The sequence below is a fragment of the Apis mellifera genome, linkage group LG1, assembly GCF_003254395.2.
Source record: "Apis mellifera strain DH4 linkage group LG1, Amel_HAv3.1, whole genome shotgun sequence".
NCBI classification, from domain to species: domain Eukaryota; kingdom Metazoa; phylum Arthropoda; class Insecta; order Hymenoptera; family Apidae; genus Apis; species Apis mellifera.
The window spans coordinates 19665573-19690389 of NC_037638.1; the positions used below are offsets into that span (position 1 = coordinate 19665573).

At 51.3% G+C, this 24817-nt stretch overlaps 1 protein-coding gene across 1 annotated transcript; it reads left to right on the forward strand.

The window, feature by feature from the left end:
- The first annotated feature begins 1086 nt into the window (after positions 1–1086).
- On the forward strand, positions 1087–12236 carry LOC413502 (protein Wnt-1). The gene is made up of 4 exons (XM_026444306.1): positions 1087–1560; positions 4858–5120; positions 10295–10569; positions 10660–12236. The coding sequence occupies exons 1-4, from the start codon at positions 1418–1420 to the stop codon at positions 11215–11217; spliced, it is 1239 nt and encodes a 412-aa protein (XP_026300091.1). The 5' UTR covers positions 1087–1417; the 3' UTR covers positions 11218–12236.
- Positions 12237–24817: the final 12581 nt, after the last annotated feature.

The window sequence follows — 24817 nt, forward strand, 5'->3', positions numbered from 1 at the left end:
ATAAAACGGACGGGAAGAGAAGCGAAGAGCGGAGAAGAGAAGAAACGCGGAGAAAAGGGAAGCGAAAAGAAGCGAAGCGCGAAGAGAGGAAGAGATCTTCGCGGAGGAAGGGAATAGGAAGGGGTTCGCTAGGAGGGAGAAAGAAGGAGACGTTGTTGAGGAACCTTGGGGTGGAGAAGAGGGGAGAAGGTTCCGTTCTCTCTCTGAAGAGAGATCGGCTCTTCCGCGGAGGAGCGCGTGCAGTCGCTAGCCGAGGCCTATACTTGTCCGTCGAAGGGTATTGGTTCTCCAACTCCTCGGTACCGTACCCCCCGAGACCGAGCGAAAGAGAAGGAAACGACGAGTCGTCTCTCCCCTTGGCGCGTTCTCTCGCGGGTCGACGCTCGTTCGCTCGCTCGCTGCTCGCTGTGCTCGCTTGCACGTACTAGCACGTTCGTTCGTTGGTTGGTCCTTTGGTTGGGTTCGATCGACGACCGATCGGCCGATCGATCGCGCGCGCATACACGCCACGCATCTCGCCCTCTCGATACGCGATAAAGGAGAGACAACACCGTAGCTACCGTCGAAACTGGACAAGACGCGACAAGACGGGACGGGGAAGGGAACGGAACGGAACGAGAAAGAAGATCCGATCGACGTCCACTATCCGCGACGGAGAGACTGATCTACCGATTTCGGGGCTGTCAGTCTCGAGGTTTCGGCAACTGCGTTATTAGCCGAGCCGATAGAAGCGACGGAAGACATTCGAGGAGGGTTGCCAGGTATCCTTCGGCCTCATCGTGCGCCTCTCCCACCATCTCTGATTCGGCGAGAACTGGGCAAGGGTGACACCCACCCCTCGAAAAAAGCCCTTCGGGGGGTGAGTTTCCGGCACTCGAGGTTGCCCGATCCGTTCCACTCCACTCCATTCCACCAACTACAGTCACTCAACGACCTGACAGCGTCACGGTTCTTACGATCTACCAGCTACCAGCCACAGTATCCATCTATCCGTCCATTCTTTGACAGCTGACTCTCCTCAGTTTCGATCGGGAAACCGATCACTCTCGTCTCTTCCTTCCTTCCTTCCTTCTTTCCTTTCTTTCTTCCTTTATTCCTTTCTTTTCTTCTTTTCTCTTTTTCTCTTTCTTTCTTTCTTTCTTTCTTTCCTCTCTGTATCGTGGAATTTTCTGTGCAACGATCGTGCAAGTGTCTCTTAACGATGATTTAAACATCTCTCTACTATTTGATCGTTGGATACACGTGTATCGTATTTCCAGTGCTCCTCGACAGAGTACGCTTTGCTAAAACTTGCTATGTGCGCGACACCGTTCACGGAGAATACCGTGTGATGTTCTTCGTAATCCGGTGAGTGGAACGTTGGTTGGTGCATGGTGTTTCGCCGTTCGTCGAGGATCGACCAGAATCGCGGGAGGATATGCACACCACCCCCATGATTGCATTCGATCGTCAACAGAAGATGAGGCTTTGGGTGATTATCTGTGCCCTGGTGGTGGCGATTCACGCGTCCATCGCCGAAATGCCAAGGAACAAGAATCGTGGTAGAGGATCGATGTGGTGGTAAGTGAAAAAAAATTATTTCTCCGTTCGATATCGTTTCTCGAATCCGGCGCGTATAAGATAAAGTTAGCGGATTGGTGACGGTGTGGCGGTGGTGGTGGGGTAACCGCGCATGACAAGATCGACGAGACGGATGTAAAAAAAAAAAGAAAAGGAAAAATGTACTCGAGTTACTCGAGTCTGGTTTCGGGGAAGGAAAAATTTTTCGTGCGTCGTTGTTCGGTAACGGTTTGGCGGTTAATTACGGACCGACAAGAGTCGCGTTAACACCTGTCTCGCGTCTTTTATCGAACGAACGGTGGCAGCGACACAGGCGGGGCGCGCCTTCTTTATTAATTCATTAATCATAAGGCTGCTGCTCGTTCGTTTCAATCCGCCAATGATTTCTCATAGGTTGAAACGTGCCCACGTCCCGGCTACAAGAAAATGTTGGATGGATATTAGATAATGGCTAACTTCATTAACCGGGTAATAAATAATGTTGGCTGTGCACGATCGAGCGTGCGTGCATACGTGGTTGAGCGGCGAGCGCGCTCGTGCTCTCGACCGAAAGAGATAGCCGCGGAAATATCCGCGTAACGATAAAGTGGCGGCGATAAATCAGCCAGGGTCTCGATTGCTTTTCCAACCGCGTTGATTTAACACACTGTCACGTGCGTCCGCCGCGCGGGTAATTATTACCTACGAATTAATTAATCTAATACGACGGTAAATTCGCGTGGACGCGTACAAAACAACCTGCTTCGAATTTTCCAGTCCAGGGAGTAATTTATCGCCGGCCGTGTCTGCGATAGGTCGACTTTTCGATATATTCGCGTCGGCTAAGCTTGTCGCCTGTTCTCGATAGATATCATTGGCAAATCGCTAATATATTCGCCGGTAACAGGGGGATAAGTTATCGCGTGTAAGGCGAATAATCCCGCTAGACGAATCTGGTGCGACAGCGTTTCTCTGGGTGGTCTTTCGAACCATCGCCAACGTCGATCACGAGATGGATATTTTACACGCGACGATCGAGAAATTTGATGATTCGCGGTAGTTGTCTAACTGCGGGCGCGTTAGATCGGAATGGAAGTGCGCGAAACTGGATCGATCGATCGATCGATGGATCGACACGGAACGAAAAAGACGTTGCTTCGGAGTCGTGACATCTCAACCTGATTCGCGACGTGCGATCGCGATTAAATATCGGTTGTACGCGAGGATTAATATTATATTAACGATCGACGAATGACGTTTATGAGGGACACGTTTATGATTTCGAGAGCTGGATGATTGTGGTGATCGATGGACGATCGATGAAATAATTCAACGATAATCGCGCGAATTTAATATAGCCTTTTGTCACTGGGAGGGGAGGGGAGGGACGCGTGGCACCGGATCGTTATTAGTCCTCGTCGGACGATAAATTATTTTCGTCGTGGTGGCGTGTCCGCTGGCAGAAAACACGTGGACAAGCTAGATGGAGAGGAGCGAGAGGGAGAAGAGGGGACAGAGAACCGGGTAGGATCGTCGTCGAGAATCGTCCCTGAGCTTTCTACCCGACGTAAATTACAAGCAATAGATATATCCTAACCGGTCCGGAGCACGGCTTATTTATGGACATCGCGCTTATCGAATGCATCGTATAAACGATCCACCGGGCAAGCGCGCGCCCGCTCGCCCGCCCGCCTGCCTGCCAGCTCTCGCGTTCTCGAGACCCGCGAGATTCGTCGACCGATCGTGTACGCCAAGAATTTCGCGCGACGACGAAAAGAGACGATCGCTGGAATGATTGTTGCAAATAACTCGCTCCCCAAGCTTTCGATTATCATCGCCGAAGAGATTCCTCGATCTCCTATAAATCGTCGAATCTTGAATACGCGAATACGAAACGAAAATTTCGCGCTGTTTCTACTCCAAGGGGAAAGAAGAATTCGATTTTCGTCGCGATCGTGGGCGAGTTGGAAGGAGGGGATGTATTGCGCGCTGGTGTTGGTCGATTTTACGATCCGTTTGTACGTACGTATCGCGATTCGGTTTATTTATACGGGGCGCAAGAGTGTCAACGAGAAATCTCGGTCGCAGCTGGCTAGACTTTTCGCGGTGAAGCGTGGTGCGGTCGGTTTCCTCCTCGACTGTCTCTGCTAGGCGTCAAGCGAGTCGTTGACAACGGATCGTCGACGGAGGTTCTAGGAGAACGGTGATTAGCTGTTTATTATGCGCGGCGACGAGAGATCCGATCCCTGCGGGCGCGAGCTATTTTTCGAATCGACGTAGCTCTCTAGGCCGCGTAGAACGTGCTCCCATTTTCAACTAGGAAAAATAACCAAACGGGAGGCCGCGTCTCTCGTAGCAAAGCGGCAAAGCAGTCGTAAACGATCAATCCTCTTCGTCTTCGCGCGAGGATCGTCGACCGCCCGATCTCGAAGCATTCCCGATCCCGCTCGAGAAACGTTTCTCTAAAAGTTTGCACGTTCTTCTCACGGATGGACAACGGCGCGGGCAGAGACCGTTCTCTCTCTCTCTCTCTCTCTCTCTCTCTCTCTCTCTCTCTCTCTCTCTCTCGAGCGTTTTTCTGCGCGACGCTCGATCGATCGAGACGCGAATTCTTTCGCAGCCAGAACTCGCGCGGCAGCTTGATTTATATATACGCCGCTACCGTTGACCGAAACTGTTGAACCAGTTTCGTCTTTCGAACTAATTCTCCTTGCCCCCTTCCTCCTCCCTATCCTCTTCTCTTCTCCTCTCTTCTCTCTTTCTCTCTTTCTCTTCTCTTGAAGAGTCTCTCTTGTTGTCTCTCCTTCTCTCTTTTCCTTCGACTCTCGAGCCAACTCTCGGAGTGTACCGTTTTTACGCGTAAACCAAATTAGTGTCGACCGAATGCACGAGGAATGCCAATGTACGATGTACCGATTGTGAATCGCGGAACCAGAGATTTCGCACGATTTATTATACGGGAGGGATAAAGGTATCATCGTGGTGAAACGGGAATGCCAAGTCCCTCGGGGGACCACCCGGTATCGTTCGCTGTCAAAACTCTTCGTTAACGCGATCCTTGTTTGAAAGGGCGTCTTTCGCGCGGAGTCTGCCGCCTTCTTCCTCTCAGCCCGCCCCCTCCCTCCCAGACTCGATTCTCGAGACGCGGAAGAAGGACGTAGGGAGAGGAGGATGATCTAGCGCGATTATTTTTCTTTCTTTTCTTTCTTTACTTTCTTTCCTTTTTTTCTTTTCATCGAGCAACAAACACGCGAGGATATAATGTGTTCCGACCGAGGAGAAATTAAACGGACCGACTTGGTCGACTTTTCTTCCCAGGGGAATCGCGAAGGCAGGAGAGCCGAACAATTTTTTGCCAATGTCTCCAGCCTCCCTTCACATGGATCCCACAGTGTACGCGACCTTGAGGAGAAAGCAACGCAGGTTGGCCAGGGAAAATCCAGGAGTGTTGATGGCCGTGGCCAGGGGCGCGAATCAAGCGATCGCAGAGTGCCAACATCAGTTTCGCAATCGTCGATGGAATTGTTCCACCAAGAATTTCCTCCGTGGGAAAAATCTGTTCGGCAAGATCGTGGACAGAGGTGAGCATCGGATTTCCTTTCTCTTTCTCCGCTGCTTTTTTATCCCCCCGACCGATCATCTGGTTCGTTAATTGCCGCTCGAAAATTATCAGCGCGGCGCGAGCTTCGCTAATTGACATCGAAAGATATATATACGTATACCTTCGTTCCTAGCGATACTCGAGAAATTAGCGAACATCTTTGCGAAGGCCGAGTTTTTTTTTTTTTATTTTATTTTATTTTATCTCATTTCATTTTATTTCGTTTTATTTCCTTTTGCCTCGAATCTCTTTGAGGCTGCCACTCGGACTAGAGTCGAGAAGAATCGAGATTCGCGATAAAACGGCGCACATATATACATGTATAACGGACCATAAGGTGGACTCGTTCCACGTTCCCAAAAAACAGCCCATTGTCCGTGGTCGTCTCCGACAACCGGTATTCCCGATAGAGATTTACAGGAGACGAGGTTTCGAGGAAAGAGGTTGAGAGAAAGACGAAAAAGATGAGGAGCGGATTCTTAAATTTCGCGGACTCGGCGAATTCGTCGAGATTCGAACTTTATCTATTAACGTCAATTATCCTTAATTATCCTTAATTTTGGAGGTTGAGCGAAATCGAAAGAAAAAAGATTTTCTCTTGCGATATCGATTTGGCTACATCGTTATCATATAAACGAAGAGCGAATTCATCGAATTAACCTTCTTATCGCAAAGTGATCGAATTTCAACGCGATAATATCGTTAGTCGATCGATTCGCGAAGCACCGTAAAAAGCTAACTGTTCGACCGTGTAATTAAGATATTGGCGTAATTAGATTACGATTCCGTTAATTGATACGTGATTTTTGAATTTTCTCATCCAGTTGTGGAATTGAAGATCATTGAAACGAGTATCGTCGATGTTTCTTTTATTTATTTTTTTTTTAATACATTTTTCGAAAGTAAGACGAAAAATTTCAAGATCTGAGAATCGAGAATTCGACCACCGTTATATTATTCTATCTTGAATCGAACATGCTCGCTTCGTATTTCATCTCTATTTCGCTTGATTTTCGATGAAGGGCGAAAGATCTCAAGATCTCAAGATCCCTAAGAATTCTTCGAATTCTCGGTGGCGAGAAGGAAAGAGGAAAGACGCTCGAAGCGGAAGATTATTCGAAGACGACAGAGTGTTGGCGCGGAGGGTTGTAGCGGAAATCAGGGAGATAGAATTGAGTGAAGGGGAGAGAAGAGGCAAGGATCAGGATCGTGGAGAGAGATCGAGGGGATCGAAAGGGGCGTGCCCTTGGTCCGAAGGCCCCGGGCACGTGCCCTCACCGACCAGATGTATGTTTTGCAACCTGATAATGGACCTTCTCGTACCAGTTCTGGCTCCCCTGCGGCTCTTTTAGATCTCGTCGAGGCGATTGTAAGCCGAGCTTTTTCGCTCGGCCCGCTCCCGCCCTATTACGTTCGGTGTCCCCATATGGCCACTTATCGCGCTAGTAAAACTGAAAAAAAAAAAAAAATAAAAAAAAGAAAGTATAGGAATACAAAATAACGAAGAGATCGTCGCTGCCCATAACCCTTGCGCTTTGCCACGCATCAACGCGCTTTCGATATATCTCTCTCTCTATCTCTATCATCTATTATCTTTATCTCGATCGAGATCAAATTCTCGATCATTTTTTTTTTTGTAAATCTTTCACGATAGAAATGTAAATCGTGTGTCATTTATTATTAGAATTCTGATATACGTATAGACGCATATGGGAATGAAAGCAACCGTGACCTTTCGCCCCTTTTTTTACGATTGGCTCGATCCAAGGAAGATCAGTTTCTCCTTTTGATCACGATCTTGTTCCCCCCTCCCTCTACCCTTCCCCTCTTTCTCTTTCTCTCTTTTAATCAATTCGCATCTTTTGTCTTCGAGCAGATCTTCGAGATTAGATCTACGCGGTGCTCGTGTAAGCGCGCGCGAGGGGAAACGCAGATCGCTATCGACGATTCGTAATGTTCGCGTGTACTCTTATTTAAAGATGGAGGAGGGAGAGAGGGGGAAGGGGGATCTGGTGCTGCAGACTGGTCGTCGCGGCGACCTAAACGGTCGTTTCCGGATTATGCAAGGGGGTCGTACGATTACATACGCTCGTCGCGTGTCCTTTTCTTCTCGTCTTTTTCACGATCCTCGCTCTCTTCTCTATCTCTTTTTTCTCCTCTTTTTAATTCCACCCGACCGTGAACGAAATCGGTTGAATTCGGTAACGTCCGTTCGACGATACTCGAGCGGCAGAAATATCCCGCGCGTGTCCAAACCGAAGGTACGCCGCGATACTTTTGGAGGCGTTTGTACTCGATATTATAGCTGGTAGTGAGTAGGTTCGCGGCCTGTAATCATTTCGCCGCCAAGAGCCACCTACCGCATCGGTGTCTACCCCTCGGTTTCGTTCGCTCTCCTTCTCCTTCCTCTTCTTCCTCTCCTTCTTCAGCTTCTTCTTCTTCTTCTTCTTTTCTCCTTTCCCCTGCGGCCGCTCATCGTTTCGAGGTGTTGGTCTCGCGTGGATTCTCGAGCCGAGAACTCCGTATCCGTCTAATTGCTCGGTAAACTGCGAATCTCGCGTGGCCTCCGTGCGATCCGTTGCGTTTCCTTTCCATTTCGGACCACGCGTCCGATTCTGCTTTGAAGAAAAAAGAGAAAGAGAGAAAGTGCAACGCGGAACGAAAGCGATCGGAGCGGGAACGGTATACGAATATAGGGAGAGCGTTCCGTGCACGCGGACTTGGAGATCGGGATCGAGATGGAGAGAGGGAGAGAGAGGGAGAGAGAGAGAGAGAAAGAGAAGGACGGGAAGGAAGGAAGAAAGAGATAGGATGAAGAGGATCGAGAGGCCATTTAAAGGGGAAATTCGCGATCGATATCAAAACGGCGTGGCGCGCGAGCGTCGCGTCTTATACGGAGACCCGTCATCGGGTTTTTACGACGGCGTTACGCCGCCATAAATCGCGGCCTATGATGGGCTACATGTGTCGACGGCACGCCACGATTTCTTGCGAAAACGTGAGCCGCGAGCCAATGGGCCTGTTGCCCCCCATCGGTCCTCCGTGATTTTTACATCTTGTTTGCTTCCACGCTCCGGAGTACGAGTTCCCGCGCCAGTCCGCATAACCTATATGGCGATCGCATTTTCGCACCCCTTTTCCCCCTACGTGTGACCCCTTCCCCCCCGACCCTGCACCACTTTTGCATTCAAGCAACGCGAGCCGGTCGATGCAGTTTTTCGAGGATCGACGTCGCTCCTCGTCGACCAACCACGCGTTTCTCTCCTCCTCCTCTCCCTTCTCGCTCTTCTTTCTTCCTCGCCCGGCTTCCTCCGGATCTTCGCGGCGGTAGCAATAATTTCCGGCGATTTTATCTTCCTGGAATTTCACCACGGTCGCGGACGACCGTCGTAAACCCGCGTCGCGATGTCACTCGGCTACGATCTCCTCTCGTCCTCTCTCCACCACGCCACCTTTTTTTTATTTTTCTTCTTTCGGATCCTCGCCGCGATGACGCGCGCTCGCTTTTCGCGAAACAACCAACCGTTTTTCTTCTCCGCTGCGGGAACAGATACGCGACTACGCGAACGACTTTCCTGCAATACGTATGTATGTACGTACATACGGATATTTACCCTGTGGCAATGAGCCGCGTCTCCGCTATTTGCACGGACCGATAAAGCGAACGTGAAACCGTTTATTTTATCACGTGCCGAACGAACAAACCGTCAAAGTCGTCGTCGTCGTCGTCGTCTTCGTATGCGCGTTCCAAACCCGCGAGGAGGACAAACAAACATCCCTCGGAAATATCGAGAGGTTATGTTCCTTTCTCTCTCCGTGTTTTCGATAACGATTTTTCGCCTCGAATACCGTTCTCGTGACTCGGCTCCGTCTCTCTTATCTCGACCATCCGGAGCTGTTTGACGATCGTAAAAAATCGTGGAGGAAAGCGATCGTGGAGCGCGGTCTCACGCTCTCTCCAAAGACGATTACGACGAGAAGGGACGTGGCGAGTACACGCGAGATGATTTCATCGTCAACAACGACGGGGGAGAACCGGGCGTTTTCGCGAGAAAAACTCCCACCAGCCGTGTAATCCTTTCGGTCATGGCAGTCCGAGATGATGAGGAATAATATCCGGAACCGATGAAATTTCGAGGAGGACAGCTCGAGGATTCGGCGCGGTAACGCGGTGGAACGGCGTAAATCTTGCGTTCCCTCGCCGTCGGCCTCTTCCTCGTAAGGTTTTACCTCCGGCCTGGAAAGGATCTATCGACCACCGTTTTCGCCTCCGGTCTTTGGATTCGGAGGATTAGGGAAAAATCGTCCCTTTCTCTCCACCTCGCTTCCTTTTCTCCTTCCATTCTTATCGCGTTTCGGCGTGAAGGCGCTTTTTCTCGTTCGCGTTCGGGAAACGCGTGAACGCGAATGCCGAGCTCGGCCTCAGTCGCGCGCGGAAAACAACTCGTGACGAATTCTCGCCCCGAAATTTGACGCGGTCGATTACGTGGACCCCGACACCGGCTCCTCCTTCCCTTTTCTTCACGCACTCCACCACGGTTTGACGTCTTACTTCGGTCCCACAGTTGAAGGAAGGGAGCCATCTCTCCCGTTGGACGACCACGGGAATCGTGACGCATCGAGCGATAACCTCCCGTTATCTCCGCGACCATACACGTAGGTGGCAATTGGCGAAACGACCCTTTCGCTCGGAGGCTACGCGCCAAGATACCGGTCGGTCGGTTGCAAAGGAACCGGCAGGCACCTGCGCCTTATGCAGATAAGGTCGAGCTGCCTCTCGGGTCAGCCCACTCCGGGGTTAAGGTCGCGCCTCTTCTCGCTCCAACAACCGCTCGTCTCTGTCTTTCGCTCGAACATCGGACCACGTTTCTTTCCCTTCGCACACATCCTCTCGGCTTCCCTCCACACCTGCGCGGAGCGGATTTCGCGCGCGCAGGTAGTCCACGCGAACGGCCAACGATTGAGACGTTCTTCCTCCTCCTCCTCCTCCTCCTTCGACGTTTCTACTCGCTCGCCGCGATTTACGAATCATCCTCCGTCCGATGTTTCTTTCCGCACTTGGCCGAATATTCGACGGTATGATATACACTTGCGACGAACGAGATGAAAGGAAGAAACGTAAGCCGAGTTAACGGTAACGGTATTTTGTTACAGGTTGTCGAGAGACCGCGTTCATCTACGCCATCACTAGCGCTGCAGTGACTCACAGCATCGCGAGAGCGTGCAGCGAAGGCAGCATCCAGTCCTGTTCCTGCGACTATACTCACCAATCGCGACCACCATCCACCACGCGGGATTGGGAATGGGGTGGTTGCTCGGACAACATCGGCTACGGTTTCAAATTCTCCCGTGAATTCGTGGACACGGGCGAACGTGGTCGAAATCTACGCGAAAAGATGAATCTTCACAATAACGAGGCAGGTAGAGCGGTAAGTTTCTTTTTCGCGGCGATGAAACGAGGAGAGGGGGGAAAAAAAAGAGAAAAAAGGATCTCGAGGTGGTTGCTTCGTGTGTCGCAGCACGTGTCCTCGGAGATGCGGCAGGAGTGCAAGTGTCACGGCATGTCCGGCTCCTGCACGGTGAAGACCTGCTGGATGAGGCTACCCAACTTTCGCGTGGTCGGGGACAACCTGAAGGACCGATTCGACGGCGCGTCCAGAGTTATGGTGAGCAACTCGGATCGGGTGCGTGGCAATGGGAACGCGATCGTGAGCAATTCGGCGAGCAATTCGGTGCACGGGCATCGGGAAGGTCTGGGTCGTCGACACCGGTACAACTTCCAGCTGAAGCCGTACAATCCGGAGCACAAGCCGCCCGGACCGAAGGACCTCGTCTACCTGGAACCCTCACCCCCGTTCTGCGAGAAGAACCCGAAACTCGGCATTCTCGGCACCCACGGTAGACAGTGCAACGACACGAGTATCGGTGTCGACGGCTGCGACCTGATGTGCTGCGGCAGAGGCTACAAAACGCAAGAGGTGACCGTCGTCGAGAGATGCGCCTGCACGTTTCACTGGTGCTGCGAGGTCAAGTGTCAGCTCTGCAAAATCAAGAAGACGATACACACGTGTCTCTAGGCCGACCCACTTCTCCCCCCCCGATTTCCATTCTTTTCGAAGAGACTACCTCCTTCCTGGCGAAGGACACATTTCGGTAGTCGCTCGTCGTTTCCCGAATCAATTTCGTCGTCTTCGTCGTTGTCCACGACGAGAGAAGAAGATGATCCATGCGATGATCCACATACAACGTTGCGTTCGGTTTCGACCGAAATCGACCGAATCCCGCGAGGAGCTGTTACGGAGCCGCCGCCTCCTCCTGTATTGTCTCTCAGTATTACGCGAAACGATCGAAACCGTGTATATTTATTACGACGTTCACGGACGCGTATTAAAGACTGAGACGGTGAGAATGAATTGTTATCGGATCGCGATCCTAATCTTAGAACGTTAGATGTAAAAATTTTGAAAAATGGTCTCGCTGTACATACGATATTGTTCTCGGATTTTTTTCTCCGAAATATCGCATGGCGCTTCGAAATTTCCCACGCGTCGTGTTTTCTCCCCCTCCCCCCCTTTTTTGTTTTTTTTTGTCTTTTTTTATAGCGAACGCGAGATTCGTTAAACTCGTTATTTATTCCGATCCTTCGGATCGCGTACTTGTATATAATATGCGTAGATTAGTTATATACGAATGAATATAAATTTATATGTAAAATGTATATATTATATTTTTCGAAATATTTATCGCGCCTGTCGAAGCGTCGCGCGAAAAGTCCCCCCCCTGCCCCGCTTTTTTGTAAATATTCGACATTGGTGAGATGGAAACGAGATAAACGAGTAAATTATTTTTATATACATCTCTCTCCCTTAGCTCCTTACCGCTGTTACTTTTGATCACGTGCGGCGATCACCTATCCATCCACACGGATTCGAGACCGTGGAAGAAACCGCATTTAACCATCCAGTGTTAGATGATAGTCTCGACATCAAACTTCGAGCGAGGAAACGATGATTTAACGGTAATTGTACGCGCATCGTGGATTCTTTCTTTTTTTTTTTTTCTTTTTTTTTACACGATTTTTTGTAATTTATAAAAGAATGGACGTATAAAAAAAAAAAAAAGAAAATGAAAATAAAGACGATTTACGAAGGAGTTGAAGGATATTCGTCGAAGGCATCATCATTCTTGTTGTCTCTCCGGATCTCTTCTCCGGATGCGTCGTCAAAGACGGTGGATCTCGTCCCCTCGTCCGGGTGGTGTTGCACGAATCACCGCGTACCACCGCGCGGACCTATCCTCGCGAAATATAGCCAACTGGTTCTCCGGCTGGACGACTTCATAACTCCTCACTGGGCGAATATCGTGGGAGGCCCGTGCCTCCGAGAGGACTGGTTCGACTTTCTCTCTCTCTCTCTCTCCCTCTCCCTCTCCCTCTCCCTTCTCCTCTTCCCCGCCTCCCCTCATCCCGCACGGCCGTTTCCCATCGCGTTCCTCTTCCTCCTTACGTCCCTCTGCCTTGTTTCGTTTCTGCTTCGGCCGTGCACGCTGCACGCGATGATAACGAACGAAGGAATCCCGCAGGAATCTTTGTACGGGATAAAAGGATTCTGACCGCATACGAACAGGCATCCGCGCTAATGGTTCCGACACTCCCGCCACCCTCCGCCTTCCTCCTCCGCCCGCTCCCTTTCTCCCCAATCCTGCCACACGTATATAGGTATATCCAACCTCGACCAAAGACCACGGCTACTCCCGTCCTCGTTCCTCGGCCTAACGATCGGTATTTCCACTTGTAAGCGCATTCCGAGAGAGTCCGCGCGTCGTCGATCGAGAGCACGATCGAGAGGCGCGGCGTGGTTGCGAGCGCGGTTCGTTGGTCGATCGATTCGTGTAGCGAGTGGCCGAAGAAACGAGGAGAGGAGAGCGGTGGTGGCGCGCGCGCGCGATGGAATTAGGTGGCACCAGGAAGGGTAGGTTCCTCCTTACCGCGATACTAAAACAAATTCTTTCCGCGCGAGGGGCTCCCAGCGACCCGGCAGACAAGAATCTCGAGCAGCCGGGCCACTTCTCACGGCGGCCGCTTTGATCTCGCCCGACCACCCCCTCGTCTCCATCACGGTCACTCGAGCACCGGCAGCAGCGCGACCGCCTCCCTCGGCAGCGAGCCTTTTTACCCGGTGCTGGAGCTGCTACTCTCTGCCCCCTGCCCCTCGTTACGCTCCACCCGACCCGGACGGGGACTCTCGACGACGCGGTGTCCGAAAACCAGCGAGAGATATATCCCACCGCCGGACTACGCCGTGGATTCATTCGGTTTTACTATTATTACGCATACCGTCACGCGCGTGCGGCTCGTTCCGCGCTCTGGAATCTTGCAGGGATCCTGCTAAATCCCGAACTCTCCATCTCCCAAGGATCTCCGCGCCGACGACACTGGCTCGCTCGCTCGCTCGACTTTTTCGACCACCGCTGCCTCTCGATTTCGATCTCGCGGAACATTGTGAGCATTTCGCCTTGATATTCCGTTGGATGAAAAAGGAAAAAAATTATCGATCGATCTCGCACGGCCGAAGAAGCCATTTGGAAGGCTCGGCGGAGGGGGGAGGGAAGGTGGAGAGGAAGGGGGGAAGAGGAGGAGAAAGAAGGGGAAGAAGAAAGAAGCTGTCAAGATCCGGGAGCAGTGGTGGTATACGCGTATACTGTTAGCGCGGAGGTTAGCTGGAAACGGGGATCGTTTCCAAAAAAGATGCCTGACGAGTAAATGTGACCGATGGATCGGACGTTCTCTCACGGTCTCGCGAGAAGATTCACGATCTTGGTTCGAGAGCGGAGACAGAGAGAGAAAGAGAGAGAGAGAGAGCTCATTATGCTCGGCGAATACGAAATTCAGTCCACGAGGTTGACAATCGAGGGCCCCCGAGAGACACGGGCTCGCGTCACACCGTGAACGAGGGCCCCATCAGGGATGCCACGCGCGTGTGATCGGCCACGACGCGCCGCGTGCCGTTTCACCCGCCTTCCTTCCTTCTCCGATTTTATCGCTCCGCTCGACTTCTCTCGCAATCCGTTTCCATTCGCTTACTTCGGTACTTCGTTCTTTATACGCGCAAACGTTTTATTACGTCCCTTGGAAGGAAAGAAAAAAAAAACGAAACACTCCTTTATCGATAAAAAAAATTGCAACTCGACGAACGGCGGACGACGATCGATGAATAATAGAGTTTCGAAACGACGACGATGAGAGGATAAGAAACGATAAAGACGAGGAAAGATGGAGAGAAGAGAAGCCAAAGGCAAAGAGATTTAAGGTAAACGATTAATTCGTGGTGGTGGAAGGAAACGACGGGAGAGTGTACGAGTAAGAAAAGAAAAAAAAGGTCGAAGAAGGGATGGGGAACGACGAAGACGACGAAGAAGTACGGCGTGCTTCCTGTTGCCCTAATCTTCCACTCCGGCGAGATCTCGTCCTCGGGAGGAATTATTTCCGATAAAAAACGGGCGAGTAAATCAACTAATTTATCGTTTTTGCGATTGGGAGGAAGGTGGGTCGTGAACGCGTTTGCCGGAGCATAGGCTGGCTTGGAATGGCAGGAATCCCTTTTGGCGGGTCCTGGATCTGGTCGTCCTTTCCGAGGGCCATTCGTGGGAAAGAATATCGGCTGACGTTCGGGACCACACGGTCGAATTATCGGTGTTTTGGCGTGTTATAGGACTCTCTCTCTCTTTCTCTCCTCCTCTTCTCTTCTTCCTCCTCCTCTTCCTCCTCCTTCTCTTCCTCCTTCTCTTCCTCCTTCTCCTCCTCGTGCTGTTCCCGTTCGGCCGAATTGGCTCGCGCGAGCGCGCGTCCGCTCGCACACACCTCTGCCCCCCGCGCACTCCGATGCTCCCTTTGCCGTCTTTGGCCGTCTTCCGCGGAACGAGCAAAGGGAATCTCCTACGGAATCCACGTCCCCGCCGACTGTGGGAACGAAAGCACGAGATCGCGATTCCCCGTACACCGTGTTCAGAGGCGTTCATCGACAACCAGATTCCTATCCTATCTAGCTTTATCTCTCCCTCCCTTCTCCCCGCCTCCCCCAACCACCCTGTTGCTCGCTCCAGCATTCAGGTCCGCCGGTATCGAGCTGGAATTCGCGGGTTCCGTGACGTGTATCGAGCAACAGTCCTCACCTACCCTCCTCGTTCTTCCATCTACAATCCGCATTCCCCGTTCGCAGAAGCGGACAATCGAGGATCGAGTTAATTCCACGCGAATCGTCCCATCGATTCTCGCGTGTCCCTCTTTTTAAAACGACGATTAAAACAGTTGTTGTTGTTGTTGTTGTTGCTCCTCTCGGTGGTGAGCGAGCGAGCTAACGAATATCACTCTGCGATGAATCTCCGCGAGGATAGCGAGCGATCCGACTCCTTGTTGGTTTAATCCGGTGGACTCCGGTGATGATCGGCGGCGAGAATGATCGAGAAGGAAAGCGAGATCGGTAATGAAGTGAAACGGAGGAAAGGAGGTCTTTTCTTGGAGGGAGAAACGACTGGCCGGGATCGAGAGACGTTATTATTAATGTCGAGCAAAAACGCCGAAATACATCATCCGGTCAGCGACGGCCACCTAAGTAGTCGGCCGACACTGGAGGCAGATGAGGTGGACGAGGGGGAGGAAAAGGTTTCGGAGGCAGAGCGAGAGCGCCGATACACACCGACACCGGGTCCACTCCGGGTAATTAATGGTTTTACGATATTGGAAATATCTTGGGAGCAACGGAGCAGAATCCGCTCAGGCGTCAAAACGAAAGGTCGGTCTCCGCCCCCTTTGGTGGCGGTGGCCCCCTCCCCCTCCCCTCCCCCGATCCGATCCGATCCCGATTTCACGATACGCGCGTTTTTACGATCGATCCGCCACGATCGAGCCGGGGATATCTTCGCGGCGACGACGACGAGGAGAGGAGAGGAGGGGGACAATGAGCTCGGAGATCGGGTTTATTTAGCTAAAGCGATTCGACGTCAAGATCATCGGGAGCGAAGACGAAGCGAGGGAAAAAGTGGAGAGCACTCGGGTGTGTACGCGCAAACGGGGGGGACCACCTGGTCATCCGAGGACTCGACTCATTCTTCTGTCCAACGTTCGACGAACAAGAAGAAGGTGAGGTAGCAGCAGCAGCAATAGCAACAGAAGAAGAAGAAGAAGAGGAGGAACGAGACGAAAGAGACGAAGCAAGAGGAGAGGAGAAAGAAGAAGAAGAAGAAAAGGGATTCCTGGTAAATTAGCATACACCGCTCGAATCGGTGACTCCGCGGATATCTGCTATCCTCTTTGTTCTCACTCCTGAAAATATATAAACGAATTTCTCTTCTGATTCGCATCGTATTCGCGATTCAATTGAAAAGAGGAAAGCGGAAACTCGATCGAAGAGTTGGAAGAAAGATCGAAGAAAGATGGAGGGAGAGTGACGAAGCGGAGAGAGAGAAAGAGAGAGAAAGAAAGAGAGAGAAAGGCAGAGGAGAGAAATTGAAGAGAGGGAAAGAACGGGGAAAGAGGGGGGGGAAGAAGGAGAAGAGGACCCAAAGGCCCCGAAGGACCCACCGCCGTGTTCCGCGAGCCTGGTAATTACACCGCAAGGCTGCCGCGAAAGAGAGGCGTCAAAATCGTCCTCTCCTCTCCCCTTCTCGCACCTCGACCGTTTCTCTCCCCCTCGAATTTTGTTGCTCTCGCGCGATCCTCACCGACCCACCACCGGCCATTATCGAAATTGATATTTTATCGATGACCCGCGCCACGTAATCCACCGGCCCCTTATTGAGTTATTTCCCGGTAATTACGAATCGACGACGATAATTCGAGGTTAATCGACGGACATATCGCCGTCGGCCTCCACGATCTCTCTCCGCCTTACGATCTCGGTGTTCGAGTAGTCCGCGTGTCGAGCGCGATAAAATTTTTTTACCCGACAAAGAACGATAAAAATTAGGCTAATCGTCGGCGGTCTAGATAATTTAAAGATAATAGCCGAAATTAAAACGGAGGAACGGGGGATAGGCTCGTGCGCCACTCGACGCAAACGGCGGAAAAGGAAGAAGGAGATCGTGGGAGATTGGGCGAGCGAGAGTCGAGAGGGACGCGCGAGGACGGAACGGAACGGAGGCGAGGAAAAAATCCCCTGCGGTCGCAAAACAAAATGTCACGTAATTATCGCGGTAGGTGTTCCATCGGGAAGGAAGGACGAGACAGAGAGAGAGAGAGAGAAAGAGAGCAACCTCTCGGGCCGTCTCCTCCTGCTCCTTCTCCTCGTGTTGGCGACCGGTAGGTAAGCTTTCAGCGAGCAACGGGCAAAAAGTGCAGCGAAAACCACCGTTGGGATCGTAAAACGGGGCCGTTTATGAGATGGGACCGACGCGTCGTTCAGAGGAGGGACCGTTTCCACCGGTCCTTGTGTAATAAACGTTCTCTAGTCTTTCGAGCCTAGTAGGCCCACCGGGTAAGCGCACCTGCGCTCTGGGAAAGGGCCCTATCGCTGCCCTTCCCTTTCCTCCTCTTCCCTTCCCTTTCCTTCCTTTCCCTTCCCTTCTCTTCCCTCCTCTTCCCTTCCCTTCCCTTCATCGGTTCTCGTGTTTTTTCGATGGACCGGAAAATAACGTCTGAACGTCCGCCTCGCGAGAAATTCAGGGATCGTGCTCGAGATGATTCAACCGCGTCGCGGCTCGTCCCTTCGTCCCTAACTGCTCGCATCCATATCCTTGCGATCGTGGGTGGACACGCGACATGAGCCAAAAGCCACGGGGACAAGCACGATACACGATGCCGCGCCGTGGATTTTCATAACCACCGACCACCGACTTCGGGCCGAGAAAAATGGTCGGCCGTTAACGAAAACTCGGCGACACCAACGACGGCCGGATTCGCGTCTCTCTTTCGGAGAGCTCGGCCGATCCGAAATTCGATCGATGCGCGTGGATCGAGTCCGTGGATCGAGTACGTGGAAGAACGCGAAAGAGAAACGAGATCGAGATCGTAGGCACGGCAGGGTATCGGGAATGGCGGAGACTCGGAGGAGGTCCACCGGACGACGGGAGATCGTGAATTACGTTGGAGGTTGGATGGTGGATCGATGGCCGATCGTGCGGATATACGGAGTTGAAACGTCTGATCTGAGATCGACCGTACGCGATAAAGGAACGATTCTCGCTCCCACCCACGAGACAACGGTAGGTCCGTCCACGAAAACGGCTTCATTAGAGGATCCTCTCTTATCCCCCGTATCCCGCTGTCCGAAAACTCTGAGACGTCGCCTCTCGTTACCGCGTCGATCCGCGCCCCCCCTTGATCGTCGCCGAGAGTCGATCGACGCGTCTCGCGAAGTCGCGAGATAATCGATCCCCCAAACGAAACCGATCGTTCCTCGTGTATTCTCTCGTACACTCCGACTTTACGCTCCGATTTCTGATCCGCATCTATTCATTTTCGATGCAACGGTATAGAAAATCTAGCCATTACGAACATCGATTACGAACATCACCTACGAGCATCACTTACGAGCATCTCGTCGCAATGCCCACGATCATTTCTTAGCCTCGGTAAACGAGACACGAGGTCTCTTTCCTCTGTGTACCTGTTTTTTTTTTTTCGAAAGGCAGCTCCGAGTAAATAATCTTCCAGTTCCTTTTCCTTTCCGTTTATTTCCGTATTTGCTTTTTCTTGGGATAAAAGCGATTATCGCGTAAGCGGTTAAGCAAATGAAAACGAAAAGAAAAGAAAAGAGAAAAAAGAAATGAAAAAAAAAGGAGAAAGGAAAATAGAAGAAGTTTGGAAGAATGGAAGACGAGATGAAGGATATGTATGCGATAGCTTAGCGCAAGTCCTCGATGACTCTCTTTATCTCGTGCTCTCATCGTTCCATCGTCGCCCCTTCTTAATTCACAGCCAGCCACGGCCATAATTCGCGTTTTACCTCGCGGTGTTTATGTACTTTTAATAATGCCTGATATCTCGTCGAGGCGCTGCTCGATTCCTCCGGGGCCCCCGACCACCCCATTCCGTCCCCCCTCCTTCCCCTCCTGAACCTCGACTCTCGCAGTCTCAAGCTCCCTGCTGTGCGCCCATGCGTGCTTCAACTCGCCCGAGAAACTTTCGACCGATCCTCGAGTTTTCTCGCTCGCAATATCTTCAACTCTCTTCCTTCTGTGCCCCGAATTTTTCCAAATTTTCCATTCCGACGATTCGAAATTTATTAAATTGCAGAGAAGAAGTATCGAAAAAGTCGTTTCATCGATATATACTTCATTCCTCTTCTATTCGTTTGGTAAACTTTCGAGAGTATTACTTCTTCGAAGCGAAATAATATTTGTATATACTGTTGAACGCCTCGAAGAATATCGATTTTAAAGGGAACACGTTGTCACGGATTAAACGTATGAAAAGTAAGGACGGCGGACGAAATCGTGGCAAAATTGTAGCCGGAGCGCGGAGGAAGCGCAATACTTGCCCGGTCGTGGGCCGCTCGTTCCTCCTTCGTCGGGCAGCCGGTCGTCCCAACCTCCCGGTCGGTCTCTCTCGGTTTCTGCGGCGCGTTCGCCGTCACCGCCACCCTCCGGCACATGTTAACAGCACTTTAAAGTTTTATTAATAAGGATAAATCAGAGGCGCCCCGCGGATGAAGTTGTCGGTGCCACGGTCCAGCGCGTATAATCTGGCATCGGGAACACAGAGCGGCGCAGGGACGGGGGATGGAGAGGGCCGAGAGGGCCGAGAGGGCTCGGCAACACGTCGCTTTACGACCATTGCCCACAATGTCGTGTGCTCGCAACGCGACCTCACAGAGATATTTATCGTCCCGCTGCCGCTCTGCCTCTGCCCCCTCGTTTCGCTCTTTCCCCCCCGCTGGAGAATCGCGATTTCCACCGGAATCTCGCTGAATCTCGAGCGCGAGACTTGCGAGACGCCACTCCTCGTGTGCCCTTTGGAAAACGACACGAGAAGGGGGAAATTTTTCGAGAAACGCGATCGATCGAGAATCGAAGAAGATTTTGATTTTCGCTCGGATGATCGAACAGAGTCGAGTAAATAAATTTTCGCGAGAAGAAAGGAAGAGGAATAATTATTATTTTCGTTGAAGTAAATATGCTCAACAATATGACGGAGTCTGAATTCGTTCTTATTTTACCTCTTGAACTCGAACAGGCTTCAATTTATCTTGATTTTAACTTGTAAGCTAAGCAATTTACAGATTGACTCTTCGAAGCACAAAATTATCTATTATCCGTTAAAAAATTAAAAGCAATATTAAATCTCCATCAGTGGAGTTCTATCTAACTCGTTTGATCGAATTGATCTACGTTTGAACTCGGTTTGAAAATACAAACTCGTACAAATATTCCTCGTTCGATATCCTATCACGGACTGTCATTAGATTATTTAAATCCTATAAAGTCTGTCAAATAAATAAATAAATAACTTTAAAAAAAGCAATAGAGTCGAGCGTTTCGGAATAACGAAACGGTAAACGAGGCTGAACTCGTTACAGAGTTCAAAACCCCTCGCTTAGCCTAGAGGCTTCGCTCTCCCGTGAAAGAGCGTTACGCCGATAAAGCGAAATTCCTCCTGCTCTCGTAAAAATTCTTTCGAATAAATTCTCCGATATTATGCGACCGATAATTACGACCGCGGCTCTCCCAACTCGAGAGCCGAGGGAAAATTACGAGTTCCCCGCGACGGTAATTTCTTTCCCTCCTCCGGTTCTACGCGGCTATCGCCGAAACGGCTCTTGGCTTAACCGATTTTCCGCGATCCGCTTAAATCCTTGCGCGCGGATCGAATTATAACCGCGCGCGTCGATCCCGCGCGATAAGGAACGGCGAACGCCTCGCGGTCTGTTGCGCCCCGCGATTTCTCCCGCTTTCGTTTCAACCACGCAAAACAGGAGGTGGGAAGAATGCCAAGGAAGAACGCGGAAGAGCGTATCGCGAGGCGAACGCTAAACGCTTCTAAATGCTTCTCGAATCGACGCGAATTAGCGTTCGAGCGAGCGCGACCAACGAACGTGCTTCCGAGGTCTGGTGAAAATCGAACGATGCGAGCAACGAAATTAAACGGACGTCGTTGTACGACGCGGGAACGAAGAGCGACTTGGAAAGCTTTATCCGGGGCGCATTCCGAGCGAGGATCGCGTTAACCCTTTCGAAGAAAGAAAGAGAGAGAGAGAGAGAGCAGAAAGAAAAAAGGAACGCGTGGCTAATTACGCAAGACCAGTATACCAGATTGAGAAGGGAGAAGGGGATGGAGGGAAAGAACGGATGAGGAGGTCGAAGAAATTCCAAGAAGCTGGAGGAACCGTAAAGATTTCAACGACCTCCACCTACCTCCGTGGCCACGGTCCTTGGTCCTTGGAGCTGGTCGAAGAAAAGGGCGCGCAAGGTAGACGAGAAATATCTTTTCAAAGAATATCTCGAAGAGGGGGAGGAGGGAAGGGGAGGAAGAAGAGGAGTCGTCGCGGCCGGTGGCCCGCGCGTCCGGTAGAAACGGTAAACGGTGCACCGGCTTAAAGCCCGTGGAATTATCCTCCTGTAAACACCTACCTAATTAAGATTGGAACATTTTAACGTCCTGCTCGGGGACCCCAATAAACCGCCTAACGTACAGCCAGTTTGTTAGGCGCTTATGGGATCGTTTAATTAATATTGGCGTCGGACCAGCGCGGCCGGCTCGAACGACCGACCACCTCCGGCGCCTCCATGCCTTGCCCCTGTACACTTGCAACTTGCACCGTCTAACGTGTTTCCAGGGACCAGCTTCCAGCTTGTTTCTCTTCCCCCCTCATCTTTATCTCTTCCTTTATCTTTCCCTCTTTTCCACGCTCCTTTATTTTTCACAGATTCTTCCAGCCGAAGTGGAAGCGCGTTTCGCAACCCGATCCCTCGCGATGGAAAAAAGTTGAACGTACGCGTGTCTCGAACAGTTGTGCTCTCCAACCTTTCGACCGTCCATTCACGATACCCTCGTATCGTCGTTACTTTCTTCCTCGCGGTCGTTGGAAGGGAAACGAAGAAACGCGCAAACTGGCAGGATCTGGACGAGAACGGGGCACGAGGAAGAGAAGAGAAGAGAAGAGAAGAGAAGAGAAGAGAGAACAAGCAACGGGCACGTTGCCGGCACACGGCACTCGGTTCTGCCTCTCTGGAAGGCGAGCAGGACGATTAATCACGGTCGCGTTTTGCGGTTTTGTCGCGCGTCACGACCCACGTGCGTTCCGCGGACCCCATTGTTCCGCGTCTAATCGTTCCAGGAACGGTGCCGAACGATCGTTCTTCGTGGGAGAGTTGGTTGACTCGCGTGTGCGCCGGTGTCCATTCACTCGCCGCGTCCATCGTCGACACAACCTCCGTCATTTTCTCTTCGTTCCTCTTCGTTTCCTCTTTTACGATTCATTGTCGCGAGAAACTATCGCGCGCGCTAAATCCAATATCCGGGAACAATGTCCCCGGACATCGCGTTAGGATTTGCCGCGGGACGCGCCATATCCGGATAATGAATAAACGCGCGAACGCGGTAATCGGAGCGAAGGAACATCGGTTAAATGGAGCATCGCGTCCGGTTCAAGTAGGTAGTAGGTAGGTGTTATCCTCTCCTCGGTGATGTATTCATTAAGCCGTAATAACCACCGCCACGGATCGGCGGATGTCGAGCGAAATTGAATTACCACCGGAAGATCCCGCGAGGAACGGGAGGAGCAAAAATGTGGCGCGTCTCGGGGAAACGAAGAGAATTTAAAGTCCGGGGGATACGAGGTTCGGTTGATACGCCGGTCGGTAACTCCACGACCAATTTCGAAGGGGGCCATTTTTCCCTCAAAGGGGAACGTGGACGGCAGCTGAAAATTACCCCGGTTGGACCACCCAGTCGGCTCAAAGCAGACCAATCTCTCGGCTATGGGCTAATCGAGTCGAGACGGGCCGGCCGGTGCGGGATGGTGGGGCTAATTGCAGCTCACCACCTTCCTACCCTCCAGAGGTCGACCTCTCTATTAAGAGACCTTTACGCGGTCTCCTCTCGCGCGCGCACGCACGCACGCACGCACGTATATCCTCTCCGACGTGCTCTCCTCTTCGCCGCGTCACGTATTAAATTGGAGGGTGTAAGCGCGATCCTAAATTTTTTACTTAACCCCTGCCAACGAGTTTTCTCGAGGACCCTCGAGGATCTCCTCTCTCCTCTGCCTCTATCCACCCCCTCCGTTTATCCTTCGCCTCGTTCGCGATCATCCACGCTCCTCCTTCCACCCTTTCTTCCTTTCGCGAGGAAGGATCGAGAAATTTGCGAAGTGTATCGATGTCAATTTCGTCAACTCGAAAGCCTGATGAATCGTCGACTGTCGTTGACTCGGGCTCGAAGAAGTTGGAGAACAATTCGGATGTTGGAATACGATACGGATGTAAATGTTTGTCTGTCCTTCGCCTCATCTTTTTATTCATCGATGGATACTTTTTTTTTGTTGCGGATACGCCCTCCCCCTACTCCTCTATCCCTGCTTCGTTTCATGAACAGAATCGAGAAATTCGCGTGTACGCGTCAACGTTTTACAACTTGATAAACCCCCTCTAAACCCAATTATCGTAGATCGAATCAGGGATCGAGCGACGAACGACCGACCCCTGTAGAGTTCGTAGATCGTATCGAAGCCTACTCCCGTACAATAAGACGGACGCGTTAATTTTCACGTTCCACGAACGGACACGTTCGTCCATCGAAAGGATGAGACGAACAACGGGCGAGAGCTGTTGTCAAAGTGGAAAAAAGATTTCTCCTCACGAGGTTTATGGCTTCCGCTATCGCCGAAACGTGGCGAGCGTGTCGCGATACGGCGCGAGCCTTCTTCCCCGGCTTTATGGTTATGCGAAATTCCTCTCTCTCCCGTGTGGTCGTAAAACTATTTTATAGGAGATGTAGACACCGGTTGTTTATTGCTTGCACGACCTCTCCCGTGTACAAGGTCGAATTACAGCTAAAAGCCTGTGTTCTACACGACGCGATAATATACGAGGCCTCCTAACGTCTCGCCGATTTCCTCTCCGTCTTTGCCGTCCACCGTTTCACCGATCATTCTCCTCCGATCACGCGCTCCAACCTTTTTTATATCACGATCCCTTTTGTTTCTACTTCTCTTGTACGGATTGCTGAGGACGCGCTCGACTTACCTTGAAGAAAAAAAGAAGAAAGAAAGAAGGGAAAAGAAGAGAGAGAAAAAGCTTCGATCGATCCCTTTTGGTCCCTCGTTGCGCTTCTCCTCTCCGAGAAGCAACGATCCACGACGATTGAAACGATCCAACGATCGATTATTCGAGGATCGTGCGAGTGTGGGTGCACGGTTATGGGAGAGTAACGAACGAGAATTCGGCCGGGGATACACGTTTTTTCTTTTATTCGCATTTCACGCTGCACAATATTATAAACTTTCGTCCATTCAGTCTTATTTACAGAAAACGCGGAGAACGCAAGCGCAAGAGGGGAGGAGGGAGGAAGGGAGGGAGGGAGTGGGTGCGTGGGAGTGGAGAGGGAGAGGGGAGGGGAGTTGAGAGACGAGAGATAAGGGACGAAGAGATAATAAAAGAGAGGAGGCGGTGCGACGACAAAAGGTCGACGCAAGCGAGAAAAGCGACGATCGTTTCGCTTGCCGCGAGCGAGTAAAGCGCGAA